The sequence below is a fragment of the Juglans microcarpa x Juglans regia genome, chromosome 4D (assembly GCF_004785595.1).
Source record: "Juglans microcarpa x Juglans regia isolate MS1-56 chromosome 4D, Jm3101_v1.0, whole genome shotgun sequence".
In the NCBI taxonomy this organism is placed as follows: Eukaryota; Viridiplantae; Streptophyta; class Magnoliopsida; order Fagales; family Juglandaceae; genus Juglans; species Juglans microcarpa x Juglans regia.
The window spans coordinates 29,809,452-29,825,145 of NC_054600.1; the positions used below are offsets into that span (position 1 = coordinate 29,809,452).

Below are 15,694 nucleotides of genomic sequence, written 5' to 3' on the forward strand. Positions count from 1 at the left end.
AGATGCTCCTTTTGATGGCAGGTAAGACTACCCAACATGTTGCCCTCTCCATAACGTGCGGATTATTTGACTTGTAATAACTTCCAGCTTGGTCTCTTGTAAACAATTATATCTCCCTTCCATTGGCGAAGTAAATTTCTAACTTGGAGCCGCTTACTAAGATCATTCAGCCCCCTCACGTTCCATGATATAATTTTTGGCTTCATCTAACTTGGAGCCGCTTACCCCTTCCCTTACAACATTCCCGATTCGAGCTCCTCTCTCCACCATCATCTTTCATTGCCCATGTTAGCCTCTTGAGTTCTCTTTCCCTCTTTCTGGCCAAATTCATAGATAGGTCTGATTTGGATTGAGCATTAGTGGCCTCTATGGCTGCTAGTAAAGCCATAAATTCGGCTTCGAAGCCCTCACATTTAATCCCTATCATCTGTTTAAGATCCATAGCTTTTTGAATAACCCAATCTGTCACGTTGGGATGAAAAGAATTTAAAGGAGTAGGTTCATCCTCCCCATCCTTGAAAGCCTCATATACAACCAAAGAACCAACCAATTCAACTTCCCCCCTATCATCCACAGAGTCCGCACCTCCATTTTTTGCAAAACAAAATTCTTCCGACAACTGCTCAGTAGATGGGACTAAACAACAAATGTCATCAAGCTCAGAGAGTTCCAACGTTGGTTTCTGAGGTGTCCCACAGTGTTCAAAAGGTCTCTGAACCTCTGTCAATAGCACCGTAGTCTTCTCCGACGCCGGGACCACAACCTTCAACGCCATGGAGATGGGAGGCTGCCCAGCATGTCGATGTCAAAATATGTGCCACCCCAAGGTTTGGTGACCCACCCATACACTCGCACCATCGCGCCTATTTGTTGTGGCTCTGTTAGTGGAGCATCGCCGTCGAGGAGGTGGGATGTCACAGTGGTGGGAGACGACCCAAAGTCCACTGTCGCACAAGTCTGTGCCTTTCCCGAGCTTGGTTGACCTCTCATCGAACCGCAATCACTCGTCGCACAAGTCTGTGCCTCCACCGATGTTATTGTTGCCGGGACAGGTTCTCCGTCGCCACTGGAGACGGGATCATGCTTTGTCGTCGCCGATGATACAACCCCTGGCCAATGAGCCACCGGCAAGGCAACTAGGCTTGGGTTGGACATAGACCCTTTTTCGAACACTGGCCCACATTTTGGTTTCCATTTTGGGCTAGAAAGGCACCGGACCAAGCCCACCCTGTTATTTCCCAACCTAACCTTGCATTTCATGGACCAGACAAATTTGGGCCCTTTTTGGCCCACCATTTTTTTCACAAACCCATTAGGCAACCCCATCTGCTGAGAGCCTTGGCCCAAACCAAAACTCTCCACTTTGCTTATAAGTTCCTCCACCGCCAATTTCAATAAAGCAAATTCGTCTTTCAAACATAAAAGGGACCTCTAATCCATGCTTTCCCCTGCGCCAGGATAGAACAAATCAACACCCCCTGTTTTTGGTATAGTGTCTCGACCAGACTGCTCTGCAACAGTGAAGCTACCTGCAAGTCTACCGTTGTTTTTTCCACCCCTCTTAGCCTCCCTTTTCCCATCGCCACCCCTCACGACCTCTGCAAAAGATTGAACCTATTTCCCCTTCTCCTTCTCATTCTCTGTCAAGCTAACCAGCTTTGGAGCCACCAACAATGTCTTGTTCATAGACATAGGCATGGACAGAATGTGCTTCATTTCCATGGAAAGATTCGTCCACCCCTTTCCTTCCATGCCTATTGGAATCGCTAAGAGACCTCACCTCCCACTGCTACCATAATCTGTAACTGCTAAAAATTGTCCAAAGTCGTTAGAACGCCGGTGAGCAAAGAGTGCCTTGGCACCATCACAATACGTCTTGCAGAACTCTTTGTTTCCTTCAGAGAAATAGCATTCTTCCACTGCGTTCGCAAGCCAACGAGCACTGGCAAGACTCAGAACCAACTCCTTAATCAACCTCCTATTCTTCTCAGTGATACGAAAATGGTGACCCCTCTCTAATGACAAAACAAAAACTTTTGTCTCTATAGCTAAATGTTTAAAACCGCCCATTGACACTACTAAATCTCTCAAAATGAAAATCACTATAGAAAGCTAACTCCGGCAACAATCACCGCAAAAACTCAACATAGTGGCAATAAAAAGAAGAAGTGTACGAAGAGAATTTAATATATGTTGAGTTGAGAAACTTGGACTTACACTTTCAACATCCTACTTCAAAAAAATTGGATTTTTAGCACATTTTGAGCCACACCAAACCTACCTTTGCCAAAATACCAATGTTTGTCTCCGTCTCCCCTAGCATTGCTGAAAACTTTGCCTATACCAATTTGACAACCAATGGGCATGTCTTCACTAGCTCAGGCAATTTACCAATTACACCATGCCATACACCCTCATCATGGGTCATTTGAATCCCAATCCATGTCTGGAAGAACACACCACACGTTAAAGTTCATATGATAACCTTTTCCCTACAAGACCTTGGTCCCTCTCCATCCACCTCCTCCCTCCTCTATACTTTTACCCGACCAACAAAATACTATGATTGTTGGAAGAACTTCCAGCTATAAAGGATGTGTTTCCAACCCTAGAGGATGGACCGAATATTTCCGGTCCAGTCGGTCCGACCTTTTTTTTATTATTTTTTTATTTTTTTAAATAATTAATAAAAAAATTTTATTGAAAATACTAAATTAAATTAAGTGACTTATTAATGTGGATTATGTAACAAACTCAATAAAAAGATATTTTATATGGTCAATGAAATTATATTACTAATTTATATAATTACTATATAATTAACTAACTGATATAATATATTAGTTAATTCATAGAATATTAACAAGTGTTAATAACGTATTCAAAATTTTATATTGTTAATAGTGATAGGTTAGATGAAGATATATATAAAATATTGTTAATTTATAGAATATTAATAAGTATTAATAATATATTTAAAATTTTATATTGTTAATTGTACAATTATTATATATAAAATATATATAAAATATTTTTTTATTTTTTTTTTCATTTGGTCCGGTCTGGTCCGGTCCGAAAAACCCCTGGACCGTGGACCGGACCGAAACTTTTCAGTCCTTTAAAATGTGGACCGGACCGGACAGGTCTAAGTCTCGGTCCGGTCCGGTTCGGACCGAAACGGTCGGTCGTGGTCGTTTATCACCCCTAGTGGCAAATATCCTCCATCTATACCATGAGTGAACATCAAATACATTAAGGGCTCGTTTGGAGAGTGAGATGAGATGAGAATTTTGTGAATAGTAGTGAGATAGTTTGAGTTGAGTAATTTTTGGGTTTTGGGAAATGAGAGAGAGAAAGTTGAATAAAAATTATTATAAAGTTAAAATATTGTTAGAATATAGTTTTATAATATTATTTTTGTTTGAGAATTTGAAAAAGTTGAATTATTTTTTTATTTTTTGTTTGAAAGTTTGGAAAAACTGTAATGATTAATTTGAAAAAACTGTAATGATTAGTTTGAAAATTTTGTATTTGAATTATATTTGGAAAGATGGGATGTGATAAGAATTTTGGAATGAGATCTATTTCCAAACAAACCCTATTTGTGACAGTACATAATGCAAGAATATTTTAAATAGTTACCGAGAAAAGAATATTTGTCTTGTCTTGGTATACAACATTTGTTGCTCTGGTGGATTCAAGCTCTTTTTCCACAGAGCAGCTCTCACCTGTCAACCATCATCAAATAAAAACTTCAAATGAATCAAAGGTTACATGTACATACAAACCTAATCTTTATACAATCGATCTCCCACACAAACAAATAATTGAACATATGCCTCTCTCTTGAACCTAACATAAAGCCATTTAGCTGTTTCTCTGAAAAGGAATGAATGAATATTTAATCCATTTATAACAGATATATGCCAGTATTTCTGACAGAACCAACTCTTGAAATTACCCTCCTTAGCCTGACCTTATATAAAATAAATGGAAAAGGAGTATTACCTAGAAAAAGTAAAGTAAATGATAAGTTAAGAATTATTAAAATTGTGTTCACTGACTTTTCAAAATTAAGCAATATTGTGGGACATTCCAAATGAAAATACCGGACAAATAATATGGTTCTTACTACAAATTTTCATGGTTTCATTGAAAAACTAAGCAATTGATAATATGACTAAATGCTATTAAAAAACAACCAAAAGTTTCTCGCAAAAAAAGGAAAACGCATAATACATTTTTTTTTTATCGGTTGAAAAGGCATAATACATTCAAATACACTGTGAATTGAACTTTTTTCAAGATATAACAAAATTAAATTATTTTTTTATGTTGGGGAACCTCTCCAAGGCAGAACCCTTCGGACCCACTCTTACAGAATAAACCCCGGTCCCGTGAACTGCACCCTTGGAAGTTTCCCTACATAGAACTGGTTAAATTGCAGGCTTTTCACAATGAAAGGCTCCAAAGGATTCTTTGCACTCATGAGGTGTTAAACCTTAGACCTTGAAAGGAGTGATACCCCAAGACCAAGGCCTTCACCACTTGAGCCAACCCCGTGGGGTTTAACAAAATTAAATTAAACATAATATATATTGTAAAAAGTTGGTAGCAAGACCTAAATTTTCTTGAATCCCTAATAAAGCTTCTCATATTACTTTTTTTTTTTATTAGCACCGGGTGTCCAAGAACAAAGTCACAACTAATCCCGGGGGAAGCTTCTCATATTACAAACAATCTATCAACAAACCTCATTCCACAAATCTGATAGCAAAGTCCCCAAAAGGTGTCAAAGCATAATTAGAAAACAGGATACTCCATGGACCAGGTTGACAATGTAAGCAACTGCAACATTTTTTTTCTTTTTTGAGTAAATCATCCCATGGGGAGGGGTGGGGGGCAGTCAATAAGCTTCAATTTCCAGTCAACAAAGTAACCTTATTAATTCACAAAATTTGAAATAGTAAACAGAAATACCTGTCAGAATTGCCTGATCAACGCGCAATTGATTGCTTAGCATCTCAATCATCCTCATATCAGCTGGAACTTTGCATCCCACTATTCAGTTTACAGACCACAGAAAAGGGATAAGTCCTTTAATTTTTTGATAATTTATGTGCTGATATAAAACTACTTGCGTACCACTAACTTCTACAATATCCCCTGGAACAAGCTCTGTTGCTGGAAGTATGGAGAAGCAACCTACAACAGAGAGTTTTTACATGAAGATCCAGTGAAAAGAAATGATATATTAAAAGACAAACTGGCAGGCTTCAAGCAATTCCACAAAGAAGTGTGAAAGACTGCTGCCATGGATGATAAACAAGCACATGCTATAAAGTTTCAAGTCAAATTAGGAAACAATATCTGAATGCCTCTATAACAATGTAAGACCAACAAAAAGTCTTCCCAGTTTAAGCCAAAGCAAACATCAGAACACATTAATTGCCAAAAATCCCAAAATCCCAATCAATATGGCAAACATTTAATCATAATGTAAAGTTTCCAATGACATGAATCACACGAAAATGGCATACACCATGTGATTTTGTATTATGAAGCTTATATTTATGCTCCGAATAGAAAAATGTCAGGAAACAGTAATATACAATATATCAGATCCATCCAGTAAATCATATTATCAAATCATAACCAGATATATATTCATACAGTTGTTTCTTCAGCTGTTTAATTTACCATTTCGAAGTACCGTTGCAATATCAGCTTGGTAGGCACGTAGCTCCTACAACAAAAGAAATAACTAGGGGTGTCAAAATGAGCTTAAGCTGCAGGTACAAATTTTAGATTAGTGAGGATTGAGGAAAACACTAAACAAAGACAGAATTACATAATTTTTTTTTTTATCGGTAAACAAATTTATATTGATCGAAAGAGTAAACAAGAGCCCAAGTATACTGGACATATAAAAGAGCAACTCCTAAACGTGCTAGTTTAGTGATACAAAGAATTCATGGAAGGTCACGCCGTGAAAATCAATTACAATTGACCAATGAAGTAAAGTATTGAAAAATAAGTTTCTAAGCTCATCCATTGACCGCTCTTGATCTTCAAAACTTCTTGCATTCCTCTCCCTCCAAATACACCACCATAGGCAGGTTGGGACCAACTTCCATCTTGATGCAATTTGAGAGTTGACCGAATGCCTCTCCAAGAAGCTAGGAGGTCACTTACCCTTCTCAGCATCACCCAAGCTAGTCCCAACCGAGCAAAGACTTCATTCCACAAAGTCATGGCAATCTCACAATGAAGTAGTAGATGGTCAACGGACTCTCCGCTCTTCTTGCACATATAAAACCAATCCATGACTATGATTCAACATTTCCTCAAATTGTCTAGAGTGAGGATCTTCCCCAAAGAAGCTGTCCATACAAAAAACGCTGCCTTTAGAGGTGCCTTTGTCTTCCAAATGCTCTTCCATAGGAATGGATTTGTGTTGTGTGTGGTCATGGCTTGGTAGAAAGACCAGACTATGAATATCCCTTTCTTAGAGGGGACACCAGAAAATCTTGTCTTCACCTCTCTCCGACAAAGTAGTGGAGTACACAAGGTCAAATAACGCTGAAAAACAATCAATTTCCCAATCTTGTGCAGCTCTGAGAAATCTAACCCACAAAACCTCATTGTCCATCTACCCTCCAGCCTCACGTTCAGAAACTCAACGAAAACTTGTAAACACCCAAGATTGTTTATGGGCTTAGATTTACCTAGTCCAAGAATCAAGTACTTCCTGATATAAAGATTCCATTGGTAGAATTCACAAAGTTCAGCTTGCTAAGAACCATCATATAGGGGTATCGAGATAAGAAGCAAAGTTATCCTGAGAAGGCTTAGAAACTTATACTCAAATCATCACCTTTGTCTATTTACAATACAATTTGGTCACTCTGAATATAATAAATTCAATGTTTTTGTTCCAAAAATTTAAAAGAACAGTTGTGTGTGTGTGTGTGTGTGTGTGTGTGTGTGTGAGAGAGAGAGAGAGAGTCAGTGGATTGTAAGGTCTCTTAATGTTATGATAGCTCAGACGACTTATACAAGTCTTGATTGACACATGGAGAACAACAGTATATAACTTGAACCAGTATTGACAGTGAACTTATCAAAGGAAGCTTCAGCTGTTGCTTGATAGAAGTATCCTATGGACTAGGAAGTCTTCTCCAGATGTTTCCAAGTAATAATGCAGTGTAGTAAATGTAGTACTGCATGACTTACCTCAAGGGCCTTTTCAGCATTTGTTTCTGTTATTACTCCTACTGCCGCATTTGCAGCCAATATCATCAGGATAACCTGCACAAGTAGCAATATAAACAGAAAAAAATTAAGACCGCAGACCATCTAACTTCAGATGCAAAAATGTCTAGCTGAATACACACATCATATTCATACCACGTGATAGAGTCAAAGAACAGACAAATTCCCATCTTTCTCATCTTAAATGTCAATAAAATTGTTGTGTATGTCATGCATAATCAACTTCAAATAAGAGTCTTGACAAAGACTCTTGTCAGATCAGGGAACATGTCAAATCTTTAAGCTATTGCAAACATTCAAGAGTTCAAACTAATCGACTTCATGTATAAAAATATATAACCAACATGAAGGTTGGAACCAAAGAAATAGAACATGCATCAAAGCACTACTCGATCATATTTCAGAAAATCCTAACAAGGAATCAGCTAACCAAATTCAAATCATAATGTATCTTACGGAAGGCTCCAAAAACGCCGTTAGGCCCGTCTCTCCATTAATCAGAGCCAAAATGAATGAAACAAGTGCTGCAGCAATCAGTATCTTAACAAGCAAGTCGTCAAACTGTTTAAAAACCAACTTCCAGAAGGGCGCCCCTGCATGTGCAAAATATATAAGATTTAGCTAGTAAGAATTTTCATCTCTAGATAACTGAAGTACCCTAGGTGGGCCAAGAGAAGAAGGTTTGACTCTAAGGATAGCATGGTACTTAAATGACTACACTTCCATTCTATAAACCACTGTTTTCAATTTCGTACCGTACCGGCCGGTACGGCCGATATTTTCCATACCGGCCACTGGGCCGGTACAGGTACCATATACGTTTCATACCAGCTCAAATACCGGCCGGTACCGGCCTCAATTTCGGAATGTACCGGCCGAATTGAGGCCTGTACCGGCCTATATTTCGGCCTTCAATTTTATTTTATTTTTTCATTTTTTCAAACTACAAGCTTATTTTTTGACCCCCAATTCAGACTAAATTATTTATAATTTATATATATATGTATTTATATATAATTTATTCATATATCTATTATTTTGGAATATAATTTATATATATATTTATATATATATAATTTATTCATATATCGACTATCCCGAAACGATATACGAAATGGTACCGGTACCGAAATATTTCGTTCCAGTGCCTTGACCGGTACGACCTCCGGTACGGTATTCAAAACATTGCTATAAACCTCTCATATACTTTGGATAATGGAAAAAGGAAAGCGCCCATCTATTTTGAGAATAATCAACATCAAGTTCTCATACACATGGAAGAATATTTCAACGATTTGTAGGTTTGAGTATCTCCCAGCCGGTAGTCTATAGCCATTGAGGGAATCGTGTGAATTACAAAAATCTCACTTTCTCGTTCTTCCCTTAACCTATTTACAAGATTTTGAGTTTCCAGTGTTTCACTTGTTTTTTAAAGCATACAAATTGATAATGAGTTGTGAGCAAGAAGAAAATATAGGGGAGCGATAAGATCTGGGGAAGTAGGATCGTATATTCTATATTGTTTCATATCAGCTACAGCTATAATGTAAACAGAAAAATCACATAAATCCTGAGGAGGGAAATAGTAGAAACAATACAGAAACAATGCATAGCTTAACTTTAAGTATATTTAAATGGAGAGGGGGCGGTGGAAGAAGGACAAGCATAGTGCACTTACTTCTCTCTTCAGGCAGCACTGTAGACCATGATTGAATTATGCAACCACAGAGAGAGAGGAAAGAGGAAAAAAAAAAGGCATTAGGAAAAAAAAGTAACAAATAGAGATTTCACACTTGGCATGGCTTATAACGCAACTGCAAATTAAATTAGGACACATGGGGACATAAACTCCTACAATCAGCTGACCAGTGCCCTGGTTCAGGTTGCTGGTGATCAATAAAATTGTTGAGCACGTTTTGTTTTAGTAAAACTTGAGAACCACCGACATTAAAAATATTTTACATGGTTCCTGATACATGGAACATTAATCCAATTCTTATTACATGACATGCCACACAAATAGAGCACATAAACCAAATGATTGTGATCGGAGCATGTTGCCGTGTTGGATCTGAAAGTGTCAGGAGATGAGCGTTGGGAACGGAAGACGTACCATTTTTGCCATAAAGTCTAGCATGTTGCGCAACCTACCAGGAAAAAAAAAAACCTTATATTGAAGAAAATAAATCCAAACCTTAAATTCAACCACAAATACGGACCAAATCTAAAATTAACCACGGAAGATTAAACTTCGATCACTAAACTAAAATTTCAGCTTGTACAAAAGACAACATTAAGTCTGGTCAGGAATCATATTTCTGCACACCTGATCTTCGCTAAGACCTTGGGCCGGGTCCACCCTGAATAAATCCAAGACCTGACGCACAAAAAGACCGACAAAACAGAAGTGTCAGAATTCCCCGAAAACTACTGGAATAGTAAGAGTCTAGAGGCCAATGTCACTAGCATGTTGCCGCATCAAGAAGACCGGATTCGCGTTCAAACCGTCGGAAACCGGTGAGGAGAACGAAATATAAATACAAATCCGAATCCAATGGTAATCGTGCGGAAGAAAGAAAGAGTGAGCAAGGAGTTGAGTCCTTGCACTCCGTTCAATTGCCGAGGCAATCTCCAAATATCTTTCGCATTGTCAAATTTTCTTATCCGCTAATATTTTCGAAGTGAAAAGAACGTGGAGGGGGGGATGTGGGTTACCTCAGTGGCAGATCTGGCGTAGGCGTCCTCCATTGAACGTTTGGATCGGAAAGAGAAGCTTCCCGGGGAGGGAGAGGGGGGGAGGGGGGCAGATTCCAGAGCGAGAAAAACCTCTACCTCGTACGTGGCTGGCTTCCTTTGCGATGAATTGATGTTTTCTTCTGGATAGTGGATATTGTATTAGTTGGTCTGCACGTACTGAGAAGGTAGTTTTGGTGTGTTTCTTTGGGTCCACCGCTCCACGGATCTTTCTTGGAGAGATTGTCCGGAAGATCAAGGGAGCGTTTCGCCTTTGGTTGGGTGTGAGCTGGGACGTTACTTAGCAACCGGCTAGGGCTTCCGTTGCACGTGCGGGCACTATGGTTTTTACGGCGCGTCTTTACACGTGAAGCCCTTTTGCTTTTGCGCCAGTAGAAGCGTGGGAATGAAGCTTACTGCGAACCTTGGGCCGGGCTGGGCTTTTTTGGAGAAAAATAAACACCAGAATTTAAGGTAGTTCCAACTTTGAGATTTCATTCTTGTTCGACTAAATTCATATGTCCTCTTTCTTAATTGAAACATGTTCCAGCTATAAATTGAAGATTGATATAATTTAATATAATACATCAAATTATAAAATTATTTGTAAAGTATATTTAATGGATCTTATAAAATTATGTCAATTTGTAAATTTATTTTTATGTAATTTTTTGTATATGTAGTAATTTTTTTCTTAATAATGATACTTGATCGTTTGAGATTTATCGCTCAGATAACTATCTTGACAAAGCACGATTATGTGATGTCATATGGTTTATGAAGAAAAATACAAATACAAATACAAAAAAGATAGAGATAATCTAGAGTTTCAGTTTTTCTTTTTTTATATTTTCGAACACTCTTTTAATTTGAATGTATTTTTTTTTTTTTGTATTTTTAATAAATTGTGTGGCACTACTTAATCGTGTCATATCAAAAAAATATCTAAGCGGTAAGTTTTAGATGGTCTAGAATAGCAGTACCATTCCATAACTCTGTGTCTACAAAGAAAAATATTTGAACTAGACAATAATAATAATAAATTACTTTCTTGTTATTTATCCATACAATTCAAATACAAAAATGTACAAAGACTCAATATTAATATGAGTATATTTACTCAATTGAAGAAATAATATTCTTCGACTCACACCTCAGAGCGTGCCACAAATCAAATGAGAAGTGTATGTTCAACCATTGTGGTTGTAGACCATTATGGTTATTACTACTATTATAGTAAATTAAAGTATAAGATTAATAACTCGTTTATTTTCTTAGATGAGATAAGATGAGTTGAGATTAAAATTAAAAGTTGAATAAAATATTGTTAGAATATTATTTGTTAATATTATTTTTATTTTGAGATTTGAAAAAGTTAAATTATTTATTTTATTTAGTGTATGAATTTTGGAACGTTGTAATGATTAGATTAAATAAAATGAAATGAATTTAAAAAAATTGTAAAAATAAACGAGACCTAATTGGATCAACTCCAGAAAGCTTGATCTAGGAGGATAGTTAGGGAAAAATTCATACATAAAGAAAAGGTTCGAATAGGGCCAAAAATAATTCTTTTAGTAAGAGGAGCAGTTACCCACTCATGTTGGGGGCCCAATAAAGGTCTCAAACAAACATTAAAGGATGCGTTTGGTTGCAAAACTCAGCTGAGCTCAGTCTAATTTTAAATTGAGTCTAACATCCAAACACCCAACTCTCAAATTATTAAACTCATCTCAACTCAAAATCTCTTTACACGTAAGACCCGTAACATTTTTTAACTTAACAAATATTTATACGTGGGACCCACAACCTTTTTAACTTCCCATAAAATTTACTAAAATTATCTTAACATCTAAACACACTTTAAACTCAATGTAGATGAGCCTCACACAACTCCATTTACTACTCAACTCACTACTATTTATAAAGAACAGAGTTTAGCTCAACATCCAAACGCAGCCTTAAACTCATATTAACATTCAAACATATTTAAACTCATCTTAGATGGACTTCACAAAACTCATTCTACCATCTCAACTCACTATTATTCATAAAAAATTCAAGTCGGCTCAACTCAGCTTAACATTCAAACGCAGGCAAAGGTATATATGAACCGGACCTATCTAAACTGAGTTTAAAGTGTGTTTGGATGTTAAAATGAGTTTAGTATTTTTTATGGGAAGTTGTAAAAGGTTGTAGATCTCACATGTAAGGAGGTTTTGAGTTTATATGCGTTGAGTAATTTGAGAATTTGATGTTTTGATGTTAGACTCTGTTTAAAATTAGACTAATCTCAACTGAGTCTTGTAACCAAACGCAGCTTAAATGTATTATGGATAGTTGAAAAATATTATGGGTCACATGTGTAAAAAAGTGTTGAATTGAAAAATATTGCGGGTCTCATGTATAAAGAGGTTTTTAATTTATATGAATTTAGTAATTTAAGAGTTAAGCGTTTAGATATTAGAGTTAATTTAAAATTAGACTGAATTAAATTAAACTCGTATGAGTTTAATAACCAAATGGGCCTTAAAGTTTTGATTTCCAACTAGGTCCAGATGCGTGGTTTTTTTGGACCAAACTGAGCGAAGTGTATATATATATATATATATATATATATATATATATATATATATTTAAATATTTGTTATATATGGTATTTTATATAGTAGTCATATAAATTAATTATGTAGTTTTCGTATAACCTATCCCTGGACCAAACTTATTACACCCCCTATCATCAATGTCATATGATCATTGGTACTGTGCGGATAGTAAGAGCATTGGTAGTGGGTTCAACATATTTTGGGTAAAATTTGACTAAGAAATTCATTTTTATAAATTTAACTAGCCACTTTTCAATAATATCAAATAACATGGTCAACAAATCTTTTAATATTCCATTAAAATATTGATCTTGAACTGTTTATTTATTTTAATTATAATTGTAATTTCTTATTGTAAATTTTTTATTTTATTTCTAGTGGATATTATTTATTTATTTTACTTATAATTTTTGTTATTTGAAAAACTAATAAGAATTTTACCTTTGACATATATTCTATTATATTCGTTGAGCTAGCAAGTGATGCAAAATTGATAATCGTAGTTAAGATTTTAATATATATATATATATATATATAATATAGAGAAATTATTTAAAAATTCATATTCAAAAAGTCATAACGGTAGCATAAGGGAAATGAGCAAGCAGTAAAAAATAATACATTTCTACTTATACGGGAAAGAAGCAAGTAGAGAAAATATAATATTTTAGTCTAAAAATAATATTTAGCTAGACCCTTTGGTTCAACAAATTTGACTAGTAATATAATCTAAAATTAAAATTATTATTCATTTGTTGAGCCTGTTGTTACACTTTAACTATTATTTAGCTAAAATTTAACTTTATTAAACTTACTACTAGTGTTCTGATCAACTCATCTTTGATATCTATGACGCGTAAAACGCGCAACCTATAAGAAAACAAAATCGTTGATTGCAATCAATGTTGTCATTAATTAATGATTAATTAAAACTCAAAATTTTAAAAACTTTAAAAACCTCTAATCTTATTATTACAATTTTTTCAAACACTACACAAAATAAAATAAATAATTCAATATTTTTAAATCCTAAAATAAAAATAATATTAAAAAATATTTATAATAATATTTTATTCAACTTTTTAACTTTAATCTCGACTCATATCATCTCATCTCATATCTGAAAACAAACGAGGCCTTAACGATGCCTTTGTTTTATCTGGTATTATCGCCATTACTACCGTCTCAAATTTGACATCATAGCCACTTTTAGGACCATCTTCTTCGTTTATTTTTTGAGATGAGTTGAGATGAGTTATGATAAAAGTTGAAAATTTAATAAAATATTTTTAGAATATTATTTTTTTAAAAATTTTGAAAAAGTTGAATTGGTATTTGAAAAAGTTTAATTATTTATTATATTTTATATAAAAATTTAGAAAAATTGTAATGATTAGATGAGACGATATGAGATGAGTTTAGATGAACTATAAAAACAAACGAGCGTCTATTGTCTTTATCTCCTTAATCATTTTAGTGGTGAGTACGTTAAAGAATTTAGGGAGTAAGAAGAGATGATAATTTTATGAATAGTAATAAAATAGTTTGTGAATAATAGTAAAACAATTTAAGTTATATTTTATGGAGTTTTGGAAAATGAAAAATAAAAAGTTGAATAAAAAATATTATAAAATTAAAATATTATTATAATATAATTTTTATTTGAGAATTTGAAAAAATTGATTTGTTTTTTATTTTTTGTTTGAAGGTTTAGAATGATTAGTTTGAAAAAGTTGTAATGATTATTTTAAAATTATTTGTGTTTAAATGATGTTTAGGAACGAAATGTGATAAAATGATATGAGAATTTTGAGATGAAAACTTTTTCTAAATTGGCCCTAAATTTGAACTTTGTTTTGATTTTTTCGTTTTGTTATCATTGGAGTTATTTTAAAAGACAATAAATGTTGCTATAAAAAAAAAATACAATAGAGGTGATGTTTTATTAGCTTTTAGTTCGAAGGAATGCCGGTTATTTAAAGTGGATGACATAGAGGTTTTAGATACTTTGAGAGGTCTTAAGATGATCTTGAATTTAAGTTTTCAAGTTAGATTTTGAAAGAAAATTCATTGTTTATTATTGAAGTTATTGGTTCTAAAAAACCTAATTTTTAAATTTTCAAAACAAGAGAATGTGATTGCATAGATTCAACATCTTATTCGTCGATTTGAAGAGTATGACATGACGTGCTTCATGTTGGTAGACAAGAAAATGAAGAAGCTCGCTTACTTGCAATACATGCTCATTTTGTTTATGACATTATTCAGTAATGTCATTAGTATCCATATTTTATTCAATCTATAGTCTTACTAGATGCTAATCTATAATTGTATTAACTTTGTTATTGAATTTCATTATGAATGAAATTTGTGAAAACTTGAGATTTGAACACAATTCTCGAATTTTTAGTCAATTTTGAATATACGATAAAATTTTAATGAAAATTTTCACACATTCATAGACGAAGAGATGGATTGACAATTATTCAATAGAAAAATATTAAGTGTACTTAAGAAAAATTTACAAAAAATTTATTTATTTACATGTCAATTATTGATATGTTAAAAATCATGAAATTTGAAATTCAAAAGAAAAATAACAAAATAAATATTTTGAGTAAAATTGTAAGTAAAAATATAAGTACATGTAGCACTACTCTATTTAATAATTAGTACTTGAGTAATTAAACAGATTATAGGGTCTGTTTGGAAACACAACCGTTCTTAAATATTATCAAATATTCTTAAATATTTTGTTCTCAAATATTACTAAAACACATGAACACTTTTCAATTTTAAATTTTAAAATTTTCATCTAATCATTATAAACTTTATAAACTCTCAAAACAAAACACAAAAAACATTGAAACAATACTAATTTTTCAAATTTTAAAATAAAAATAATATTCAAAATTATATTCAAACAATTTTATAATTTTATAATATTTTTATTTAATTTTTTAACTATCATTTTTCAAAATTTAATAAACCATTTTAAATAAAATATTTATTCTACTATTCACATATATATTGAAATATTATAAGTACAAAAAGTCAAACCGAAAACTTTTCCTCACTTT

General features: G+C 34.0%; 1 protein-coding gene across 3 annotated transcripts in view; it reads right to left on the minus strand.

The window, feature by feature from the left end:
- The window catches only part of LOC121259730 (calcium-transporting ATPase 3, endoplasmic reticulum-type), a 43,659-nt gene extending 33,259 nt beyond the window's left edge, over nt 1–10,400 (minus strand). Inside the window, exons 1-10 of one of the 3 annotated variants that reach the window (XR_005939627.1) lie at nt 9,991–10,400; nt 9,602–9,652; nt 9,389–9,422; nt 8,954–8,971; nt 7,732–7,868; nt 7,237–7,311; nt 5,701–5,746; nt 5,146–5,205; nt 4,981–5,061; nt 3,643–3,728 (exon numbers count right to left, since the gene is read on the minus strand). Coding sequence is in view for 2 of the 3 variants with exons in the window: in XM_041161452.1 (XP_041017386.1) it covers nt 3,643–3,728; nt 4,981–5,061; nt 5,146–5,205; nt 5,701–5,746; nt 7,237–7,311; nt 7,732–7,868; nt 8,954–8,971; nt 9,389–9,422; nt 9,602–9,652; nt 9,991–10,023 (621 nt within the window). In the remaining variant the exon portion in view is untranslated. The remainder of the gene's footprint in view (nt 1–3,642; nt 3,729–4,980; nt 5,062–5,145; nt 5,206–5,700; nt 5,747–7,236; nt 7,312–7,731; nt 7,869–8,953; nt 8,972–9,388; nt 9,423–9,601; nt 9,653–9,990) is intronic. The other 2 variants (XM_041161452.1, XM_041161453.1) reach the window with 2 other exon arrangements.
- Between the last annotated feature and the right edge of the window lie 5,294 nt (nt 10,401–15,694).